The sequence below is a fragment of the Neomonachus schauinslandi genome, chromosome 15 (genome assembly GCF_002201575.2).
Source record: "Neomonachus schauinslandi chromosome 15, ASM220157v2, whole genome shotgun sequence".
Classification (NCBI taxonomy): domain Eukaryota; kingdom Metazoa; phylum Chordata; class Mammalia; order Carnivora; family Phocidae; genus Neomonachus; species Neomonachus schauinslandi.
The window spans coordinates 52,505,045-52,516,573 of NC_058417.1; the positions used below are offsets into that span (position 1 = coordinate 52,505,045).

Here is an 11,529-nt window from a genome sequence, read left to right on the forward strand (position 1 = left end):
TGTAGATGGCCCCTAAATAGTCCACATTCAATGCTCACACTCAGGTTAAGAATTAAGAAAAACGGGCCCATTGGTGGCATCTTGGGCGTCAGTCCCAGCAACAGGCTCGATGCCCTCATGTCCCATCTTTTTTTTTTTTTTAAGATTTTATTTATTTATTTGACACAGAGAGAGACAGTGAGAGAGGGAACACAAGCAGGGGGAGTGGGAGAGGGAGAAGTAGGCTTCCCGCCAAGCAGGGAACACAATGTGGGGATCCCAGGACCCTGGGATCATGACCTGAGCAGAAGGCAGACGCTTAACGACTGAGCCACCCAGACACCCCATCTTCATGTCCCATCTTGTACAGGTGGCTTCCACACGGGGCAGGGACCCTTTGCCCTGTGGCCTATGGGTGGGCTTGCTGCCCCCAGAATGTGGATGTGGACAGCCGGGAAGGCTCCTTGACCCAGGAAGGCTCTCCTAAACCCCTCAGCCATTCAGCCAGCTTGCTGCAAGCCAGAAATGTATGGCAACTTTAAAGAAACAAAGAAGAGACCGGGGGTGGGGGTGGGGTGGGGAGTGCAGGCAGAAAGGGAGCTTTGGTGGCAAAGGAGGGGGGTGGACGTTTTATTGACTTCCTCTTAATTGCTGTAATTAAAAACATGTAAAGAATCTTTTTGTAACGACTTTGCCATTATCATTAGTTGTTAGCACAGCTGCCTTATTAATTTCTCGTTAGAACCCAATTCACAGTCCTCTTTGGGAAGGGGGCTGGGAGCCAGAGGTGGGTCTTGCCTGGCCCAGTCCCGGAAGGGGCCTGGAAGGGCAGCATCACTGGGAACCGGCTGCCTGGAGCCCCCAGGGCAAAGCCTTCTGCCCCCCCACCCCGGGATGCAGAAACCCACCAGGAGAGATGGAGGGGTCCAGAGAAGCAGCCATTGCCTTCCCATCCTTAGACCTGTGGGCATCTGTGTGACTGTACAAGAGACAGGTGGCCAGACAGACAGATGCAGGAGGTCTGCAGGGCACACAGCGGGGAGAGCCCCTGGACTGGGACTGGGTGAGCAAGATGGAACGTTTATGGAGACGCTGCTATCGGCGTCCTGTGAGTGCACGTTGAGTACCTGAGGGGGAGTGCCTCCTTCAATTTTGCATCCTCCATGCCTCACTTGCCTTACCCTAGCCCCAGCTCCGGAGAGCAGACATGGTGGCTAGGCCAGAGTGAGAAAGGTGAGTTTATTCCAGGACGCAGAGGGGAGAGGAAGCAAAAGCACAGAGAAGTTAAGCAACTTGCCCAAGGTCACACAGGTAGGGGGAGGTGAGCCTGAATTTGAATGGGAGGGGGGTGGGGGGGACGGTTCATGGCTAGACCCTACAGTGTCCTGACAGCGAGGCAGGAGAAGGTGGAAGGTAGAAATGCTGGCTGTGGGACCTTGGGCTGTCCTCTACCTTCTCTGAGGCTCAATTTCCCCATCTCGAGATGTGGTTTGTACCACATGCCTTCCTGCCTCTCAGACTTGTCCTGGGAACCCACGGAGGAAAGACAGGCACACAATTACACTGAAGGAGGGATCCTTCTGGAGGCTCTGCCATATCTCCTTTGGCATCTCCTGAGGGAATCTGCGTCTGTTCCAAAAGGTCTTGGGGCACGTGCTCACCTTTCCAGGAGGATGGAGGCCATACTTCTTCCTTTGTCTGCCCCCCTCCCACCCCCCCGCACGCATACACCAGGTGCCCAGAGTCCTAAGCTACTCAGTGCCGAGGCTGGAGCTGGAAGCCACACTTCCTGAGCCCCCTTCCCCGCCATGGCATGGCCATGTTTTAGGCACAAAAGAACCCAGGAATTACTTGTAAGCATTTTCATCTGCTCGCCTCTGCTGACAGCCAAGAAGAGCACGTCACCCCCACCCCGTGGTGGGAGATGGCGTTCATCCTAGGTAGACACAGCATCCGTTTGCGGCGTTATCTGGACATGGGACAGTCCAGTCCAGAGCACCCACCGGGTTCCCTGGGAACCCTGACCTCAGCAGCTAACCCCCTCTCTCCCCACCCCCGCCCCATTTTGATTTTTCTATTCCTGACCTTAGATGGCAGTGTGGCAAGGGGGGTGTTTTGGAATCGGGCAGCTGTGGGTTCAACTCCTGCTCTGGTACTTCATCACTGTGTGACTTAGGCAGCCTTGTGGGATAAGGACGGGAGAGAATGGTGCGCACTGCCCAGCAACAGGTGGGAAAGAGCGAGGTGGGTGGGGGTGGTTTTGCTAGGTCCCCCTTTCCCCAAACCCAGGATCCTGGAAGGTGTTTTGAGGGGTTGGGGGACAGGTTGGACAGCAAATTCTTCAACTTCCATAACTAGAGAGAGAGAGACCCCCTCAGATGAGACAAGTGTGTCCAGCAAGGGAGGGGATGGGGAGGTGAGTTTCCCTTCTCCATCCCGCCATGGCCACCGGAGTGGGCTGAAACCATCATTAACTTGTCAGGATGAGTGTTTTTCTCAGCTGCCCACTGAAGTCCCAGGGCTCCCCTCTGTCCTCTGGCTTGAGGTCCAGAGGGCTGCAAGTAGTGACTTCTCCTTTCGGATGCTATGGAGCAAGGCGTCTCGGTGCGGTTTGAGGAGCGGTTCTCAGGGCTGGCCTGGGGGCTGCAGCTGGTGGTCAGGAATGGGGTGAACCTGGGCCTCCCCACTGCGTTCGGTCCTTCGGGCCCTTCCAGGTACGCCCCTGCTCTCTGCCAGGGACCACCTGTAGCCACATGGGCACAGCTAAGCAGCAGCCCCATAGAACCTGGTGGCAGTGATGGTTGTGACCATGTCCAGAGGCTCCTGAAGCCCGGGCTGACACGTGGCTTTGAGGGGGTAGGGACGCCCCTGTGAGAGGCAGGTGAGGGGCAGACACTGGGCTGACTGCAAGGCCTAGGTGTGACTGTCAGCTCACTGCTCTGCATTTGGCCAGAACAGTGTGTGCCAGGAGCCCTTCCGTTCTGTGGCCTGTTTCTTCTGGCCTTAGCATGATGCTACAGAATATTAATTGCAGCAGTAACTATCACTGACTGGGCAGGCACTGGCTAGGTGCGTTGGGCACATGAGCTCAAGGAATTCTCTGGACGAGCCTAGACTGTCGGGGACATTGTGTCCTGGATGGCATTTCCAACTGCATGCACACCGACATACACACCTATGTTACCACCAGCGCCAAGGTGAGCAAAGAAGGCAGACCAACCTAGGCATGCACATTTGCATGCATACAAGCACACACATCTATGGATACGTGCATACGCACACACGTGCACACGTGTTCTCTCCCACATGCGGGGGACAAAGCAGCAGACTGATGCACACACACACACTCGCACACACGCGCATGAACCCACACTCACGCACGCACACTTGCACGCACACGGGCATACGCATGCACGCACAGTCTCTGGAGGCTGGCCCGTGGCTCTGCCCCTGCCCCGCGGGACTCTGGGCACTGGCTAAATGAAGCTCCCCGGGAGCTCTCCAGCCGCTTACAGTGCCCTGATCCATCATTTTAATTCAGGGCTTTTCTGCTCCTCTGAGTGAGCTGAGTTGCCTTTAGTGCTGATTTATGGAGACAATCCGTCCTCCACTTTTGATTACAGTTGTTTTCCATAATTATTATCAACACTCTTTGCCTCGCTTGAGGTTTCCTTTTAGATATCTCTCCCCTACTTCTGTTCAAGTAGCAAGCTCTCTCCTGTGCTAATTCAGAGGCGAGCCCCTGTAGGCTCTGGATGAGAAGGTGTCTTTTTTTTTTTTTTCCTTAAATTTCAAGGCTCACTAAAGCTTTCCACACTCCCATGTCCCACTGTGCCACCTTGGACCTCTGCCCCTGGAAGAACCCAGAATGAAACAGCCCGTAATGAGGTTCATTTCTAGCACACAGCAGCTATTTTAGGATGGGAGGCAGGACTGAGAAGGGGATGCTGAGTCTCAGGGGGAGGGTGTTGATTGGTGCTCTGGGGCCCTGGCCCCTGAGATGCACTTGAGATCTTCTGAAGCTGCCTTCCCTCCTTCCATTTGAGAAAGTCCTTCCGGGGACTGGGGGAGGGACTTACAGGGGCCTACACTTAACTGTCTGCTCACCTGGCTCCTCCAGGAACCCAGACTCGTCATCCCCGCCCCTCCCTCTTAGGGTCATGGTGCCACCATGAGGCATCTCCCAACGACTCCGCGGATCAGGGGACCCGCTTGCTGTTACTGCTCCAGCACTGAGCAAGTTGGAGGATGGAAAGGTTAAGGTCATGGGGGCACCAGGAAGTCTGCGGAGAAGAGTGTCATAGCTGGAGAGATTCAGGTGGGCCATCATGAAGACCCCCAAGTGTGAGGCCCAGCCAACCCCAGAGGAGGCCCTTGAACCGGGTGATAGGGCCCCCTTTTAAAAGAGAAGCAGCTGGAGCGAAATAAGTCAAACAGAGAAAGACATGTATCATATGACCTCACTGATATGAGGAATTCTTAATCGCAGGAAACAAACTGAGGGTTGCTGGAGTGGGGGGTGGGGTGGGAGGGATGGGGTGACTGGGTGATACACACTGGGGAGGGTATGTGCTTTGGTAAGCGCTGTGAATTGTGCAAGACTGTTGAATCTCAGATCTGTACCTCTGAAACAAATAATGCAATATATGTTAAGAAAAAAAAAAGAAGAAGGTAGCGGGAGGGGAAGAATGAAGCAGGGGAAATCGGAGGGGTAGACGAACCATGAGAGACGAGGGACTCTGAAAAACAAACTGAGGGTTCTAGAGGGGAGGGGGGTGAGAGGATGGGTTAGCCTGGTGGTGGGTATTGAGGAGGGCACATTCTGCATGGAGCACTGGGTGTTATGCACAAACAATGAATCATGGAACACTACATCTAAAACTAATGATGATGTAATATAGGGGATTAACATAAGAATAAAAAAAATAAAATTTAAAAAAAAAAAAAAGAGAAGCAGCTGGTCCCATGGAAAGAGTGCTGACCTCTGAGCTGGCAGATGCGTGTGTCACTTATCAGCGGTGTAGCCTTGAGAGCACCTGTCCACCACAAAACGAGGGCACTCCCGTGATAGGCAGAAAGGGCCACCGTCAGCACCCAATGAGCATGGAAGGCTACGGGTGGGATTTGGCTCTGCCCAGAGCACGGCGGTGGGTGGGAACCCTGCAGACCCTCTCCCGCTGCACAGACCCTCCTTGCCCCCAAGTCGCCCATCGTCCTACTCACAGGCCACCTGGACCTCGGTTTGTCGCTGCAGCAGGGCGCCCATCCGGTTCCGCACGATGCAGCGGTAGAAGCCTGCGTGAGTGCGGTCCAGGCTGGTGATCATGTACCTGGGGTGCAGACGAGAGAGCCAGTGAGCAAGGCAGGCAGGTGCAGGGATGCACATGTCAGACTGGGATCAGAGGGCGAAGGTGGCCAGGTCACCCTCTTCCTGAATGGAGAGCACCAGGGAGTTCTGGATTCTCTGGCCACGTCTTGGAGTCACAGGAAGGTCCCTATCAATAGACATATCCCTCCCAAGGGCAACCAGGCTTTAGCTCAGGTGCCTAGGGAGTAGCCTGCATTTTCCCGCGGATGGGAAGTGCTATGCCTGAGCCCTTGACCCTGGCTGTGACCAGGCCTCCTCTGCTGGTCCTCTGCTGGAGGTTGCTGTCTTCCCTTGCCTGCGACTCGCATGACTGGAAAAGGTGGGGGCATTCTATTTTGGCCAGGCCCAGGACTGTACTGTAAATATTAACTGAAATGGATGGGGGTGGCAGAGGCAGGAATGTTCACATGCTTCCCCAAATGCTTTGCATCATCTCACCCTTAACATTCGAGACAGTTCCACTGCAGCTTTATGGAGGAAAAAGGCAGAGCCTTCCGAGCAGGACAGGTTGGCTTTCTGTACATGTGGGCCCTGAGGCCAGGATGCACAAACCCGAGGAGGACGCTTGGGAGCCTGCTCTGGGAGCACGTGACTGGCCCAAAGGGCAGCAGAGTCTGGTGTTGGGGGAAAGGTAGCTGGAGAGCAGGTGTGTGGGGCACTGACCTGGCTGAGAGGCAGGGAGGAGGCTAGGCCAAATCGGGGAGAGGGGCTTCTGGCAGGTAACACACGGGCAGGTGGTGCTCTCTGGTATGGAGGGGGCTAGTTCCCCTGGTAACCCCTCTGTGATCACCTTTTCTGTCCCTGGCCAGGGGATGGCCCAGTAGGAACCTCAGAGGATCAAGGGGCTTGTGCCTAGGACATCCCCCCAATCCTTGGGTGTCCGAGGGTTTGCCCAGCTGACTTGGTGGACAAGCTCATTGCCACCTGCCTCTAGGCTATGCCAACCCTGGGACAGAGCAACCTTATTCTCAAGAGTTGCTAAGTTTTCTTTTACACAAGTTCCAGCCGGGGCTCACCACCACCACCTCCATCACCACCATCCCACCATCATCACCACCATCACCACCAACACCATCATCACCATCTCACGACCGTGAAACAACTACCACTTTCTGAGCACCAGCTATTCCTCTGGCCTGGTCTTAAGTACTTTCCCTTCATTTTTTCATTTCACACAGCAGTTCCCAGACTATTGGATATCATGGACCAGTAACACTCAAAAAAATGGGGCTTGACATAAGACTGTCAACTTTTTACTTTGCCAAGTAAGATCATTAAAACCAACCAACCAAAAAGCAAACAGAAAAACAATCTAGCTACCAAAAACTTAAAAAAGATAATATTAAAAAGTGCCAGGCAGGGAGAGAAAAATAAACAGAAATGGTCAGCATTTTATCTAAAAAGGACATTTTGAGGTCATAGAGAAATGTAACCTCAGCATAAAGGCAATTTTAACAAATTTTAAACTTAAATTTTATGCAAACCCACTACACTAGCTTCATTTTCCTTGTCATAGGTCAACGAGGGCAAACTGCTGTGGGGCTATATATGAGAGTCCTTCACATAATCCTTGGAGAGGGTACATTTATCAGCACCCCCATTTTAGAGGTGGGGAGACTGAGGTTCAGAAATGTTCCTCACTGCCAGGCAGTCTCATAGGTAGTCTCATAGGCAGGGCCAGGGTTCTACAGAGCCCACCTGACCCCAAGCTCAGCTGCTAACCAGTTAAACACCGACGTCATATTCCAAAGCGCCCCCCCTTCCGTCCTGGGACTCACAGATGCCCTGGCTCTGCAGCATGATTCAGAACCTTCTGGCTGTCCGAGCCTCTTATCTCTGCGACCGGCTGCAGTTCTTATCTGTCCCTTGCTACTGCGCACGGTGTGATGGAGGGGAGATAGCAGGCGCCCAGGCTCTGGCAAATTTCCCGTTCTCCTCCCACCCCATCCTCAAGCCCATTACCACTCTCGCTTGCCTCGGCTGCAGGGAGAGGAGATAGCTTTGGGGAAACGGTTTGGGCCTCGAAAACGATGGGGTGACCTGAGAGGAGAGATGGAAGGTAAGATTGGCTAGAACGGCTCTCTATCTTTGAAAATGGAATCAGAAAATTATTAAAAAGGTGCAGGGAGAGGAATATGAACAGAAATGGCCCCCAAAACTAACAAAAAGATGCTCAACCTCCATCACAATGAAAGGCCAATCAAAACAAGACAATGTTCACATATCAGATGCCAAAGACTTTCATGTTTGATCACATGCAGTGCTGGCCAGAGTGGGGGCAGGGAGGCGGGCCCTCAGATCAGCTGGTAGAAGTGCAGAGTGGTCCAGCCTCTGGGGCAAAATCTATCAAAATGATAATAGGTAAGCCTTTTGACCCAGAGGCTGCACGCCTGCGAGCTAGCCTCTTAGATACACTGTAATAATGTGGCAAAAAACCCCCCAAAAACAAAAAACAAAAAAAACCCCAAAACAGCAGGTGTAAGGATGCTCAAGGTGGCATTGCTTCGAATGGCAGAGATAAACATGCAACTGGAAACAACCTAAACGTCCGTCAAGAATGCAACTGGGTCAGTTACAGATGCTGCAGCCGCAGGATGAACGAGGAGCACCTGTCTGTTTGAGACAGAATGGTCTCCGAGACACACAAAGCATGGGAAGGAAGTCGAAGCTGGAGAAGGGGAGATGCTTATGGAAATAACAACACGAGGAAGGAAGAAGCCAAGCAGTATCGCGGCTGGGCGTCAGGGACCAGAGTGATAACGGACGGTTATGGCTCTCAGTAAGCTGCTGTGTACCCACACAGGCTACCAAACCCTTCGTTTGATGTTTAGTACCATGCAAATCGACCCAATAAAAATAACTTCAGTTTGTGGAACAAAAAAAAAACCAGTAAAAAAAGAGTAAATGGTATGATACCATGTGGGTAAATGAAATAGTATACACATTTGTATATATTTGCATACACAGATCACACGTATGTAAAATGTGTATATTCGCATATGATACAAGTACCTAAAATGTATATATTTGCATATATGTGATACACATACATAAAACCTCTTCCAGATGGGGATACTCGATGGATACCTGTTACCTCCCTTTCGGGAGAAGTGCTGGGTGGGGAGGGAGGGAAACGTCTACATTTTATGTCCTTCTATGCCCCAGAATTTCTTTTATCGTATGCATATATTGCTTTTATTTTAAAAATAAAATGTAAAAATGCACTTTAAGCATATAATTTAAGTATACATTATAAAACAGACACCAGGGACTCACTGGATGCGGATTTGTTTGCTGATGTCAGTGATGCGTGGTGAAATTTAAATTTTAATAAAAGCAGATTTCTGCAGAAGGCTCTATGTCTGTTTGCTTCAGCCTGGAACCCCCGGGGCCCCGGGGAAGGTCAACTGTCTGCAGGCCGGCCCCTCCCCCAAGGCCAGAAGAGGACCGCTGGCCTTGGGCCTCCCTTTGGTCCCCCTGCAGTTGAGGCCAGGCACTCCCTGGCCTGGCAAAGTGGGGTGCAGCCTCCTCTCCATCCTCCAGCCTCCCTCTCCTCCCCGCCTGGGAGACCTATTTCTGGCTGGATGGCAACATTATTTAAAGTAACAGTTCCGCCCACTGCCTTTCCTACCAGGGAAGCCCGCTTCACTCCACCCCAATTGCTGGAGTCTCCCTGCCTCCAAGGCGGGTGGACGAGGCAGCTGGCCAGCATCTCAGCTTGCAAATCTAGCGGGCTGTACGCAACCTTGATAATGATAGTAGCAGAGCTCATTATCCCTGAAATGCTCCCTTCTGGGCCCTCTGGACACACTCAGCCCACAGCTCCGTCTGCCTCACCCACCTGCGGCTGCTGGCCTGGCAGGGAAGTGGATGAGCCCAGCCCTGTCTGGGTCCCCTCCAGGGGCAGGGGGATGGACGGAATGCCCTGCACAGCAGGGCCCACACCTGATCTGCCCAAGGCGGGAGCATGCCATTGAAGAAAGTACTGGAGCTTCTGACTCAGAAATTTAGGCTTAACTTTCCCCTCTACTCTTTCTTAGGAATGTGGGCTGGGCATGTTATGGAACCTTGCAAGCCTCAGTTTTGCCATCTGTAAAATGGGGACAATGATGGATGTCTTTGATGGGCTCATTATAAGAGGCCCCAGACATAATTGCCAGGCATACAGCAGGTGCCACACAAATGCCTGACAAATGAGGGAGCAGGTGTATGAGTCACTGGCGGGGAGTGGAAGGTATGGGGTGAGGTGGGGAGATTCAGAGAGGAGGACAAGCGGGGTGTGGCAGAAACCCCCCACCGGAGGGGGGATCCATGAGGGGCTCCACACCAAGCATCAGAGTCCCTTGCCTGGCAAATTCTTCAGCTTCCCCATGGACGTGTGAACCCCAACTGTCCCCAGCCACCAGCGAAGGACCTGCCATGCCCCCTTGGTTACCCAATCCTCTTTACTGGTAGAGGGGATTCACCTCAGTCCCTCAGCGGCCAGTATAGGAGGTGTCCTCCTCTTCTGCCTCCTCGGGGACACTGAGGACAGTGAAAATGACAGAGCCCCTTCCAAAGGCTGCTCCTCTCAGCTTCCTGACCCCAGTGAACTTCCCGCCACCCGCCTGACCTCCCAACCTCCTGGTCACCTCAATTTGTGTCCTCTGGGTGCAGAGCCTGACCCTGGCTTCTCTGGGGATGAGGAGCAGCGACGGTGGGTAAGGGGTGCCTCTTCCTGGCTGACCTGAAACTTTATTCTCCCTCCAATGACAAAGAGTCACAGGTCATGGCTCGAGGGACTGGGGGACACCCGGAATCACCCACCTCGAGGCCCCCTCGAAGGATCACTTATTTATTGATTTCTTCTAGGAAACATATTCACAGGATGCAAAGACTAAAAGAAAAGGCACACAGGAAACGTCTCTCCCATCCCTGTGCCCCAGCTGCCCGGTCACTCCCAGCTCCACACGCACACACAACCACGGCGACTAGTTTCCTGAGTAGCTTTTCAGAACTTCTCAATGCAAACACAAGCAAATGCAAGTTCACGATCCCTCCCCTTTTCAGCAGGAGACTCGGGGCCTCCTGTCGGCTGTTCTGGTCCTTGCTTTGTGCATGTGACAAGGAGATCTTTCCATAATTGCACGTGTGTGCATGCAACTAACTTCCTCAGGCTTCCTAACAGTGGCTGAGTGGCCAGTGGTGAGGAAGCCTTGCTTCGTCCCCGTCAGGCTGTCAAATGGAGCAGGCAGGGGTGGGGGGTTGGTGGGGGGGAGAGCCTTGGGGCAGGGCTTGGCCAGGGTGGAAAGAAAGGAAGATGCACTAAGGATCCACACGGTTCTCCCTGCCCCCTCAGAGTGTCCTGATTTGGCCGGCAGGAGCCGCCGGCTCAGTCCACTCCTCGAGATGGAGAGATGAGCTCAGGGTGCAGGGCGCATGGTGAGGCGGGGAGGAGCCAGGACAGATAAATGGACTTTCAGAGACAAGAGCTGGGCAGGGTGCAAATGAGGACCTAACAAATGTGGCATCTTCTCTGGCACACGAGGAAACACACAGTGCCCTTTTTGGTTCGAGTCCTTGAGTGTCACAGTTGATATTTAAAATGATTCTTACTTGCATTAAATAAGATATTTCAATTCCACGAAGCTGTCAGGAGCTGATGCGGACACCAGAAATAATAGGCACACTCTCCTTGTATTGTCCTCGTTAATAAATCAGACGCCTGGAGATGCACATGCTGATGCTGACACAGAGGAAGGGGGTGTGTGTGCACGTGCACACGTGTGTACACACATGCACCACTGCACGCCCACCCATGCACATTCATGTGTTTGCACCCATGTGCACACTTACACCCACGTGCATGCACATTCATGCATATACGCACACAGTTGTGTACCCACAAGTGCACTCATGCTACTCCAAACATACACACGTGTGCACACACACCTAGCACATGAGCACTCACGCACACACTGTGCACATGGTCATGCATACCTGCGCACACTCACGCACACACTGTGTCTATGGTCATGCATACCTGCGCACACTCACGCACACACTGTGCCTATGGTCATGCATACCTGTGCACGCTCACGCACACATGCACGCTCACGCACACACTGTGCCCATGGTCCTGCACACCTGCGCACGCTCACGCACACACTGTGCCCATGGTCATGCACACCTGCGCACACTCA

At 53.0% G+C, this 11,529-nt stretch overlaps 1 protein-coding gene across 1 annotated transcript in view; it reads right to left on the reverse strand.

The window, feature by feature from the left end:
• Positions 1 to 11,529, reverse strand: part of SDK2 (sidekick cell adhesion molecule 2) — a 133,715-nt gene that overhangs the window by 99,937 nt on the left and 22,249 nt on the right. The window contains exon 3 of the mRNA XM_021678380.2: positions 5,203 to 5,309. Within this exon, the coding sequence (XP_021534055.1) occupies positions 5,203 to 5,309 (107 nt within the window). The remainder of the gene's footprint in view (positions 1 to 5,202; positions 5,310 to 11,529) is intronic.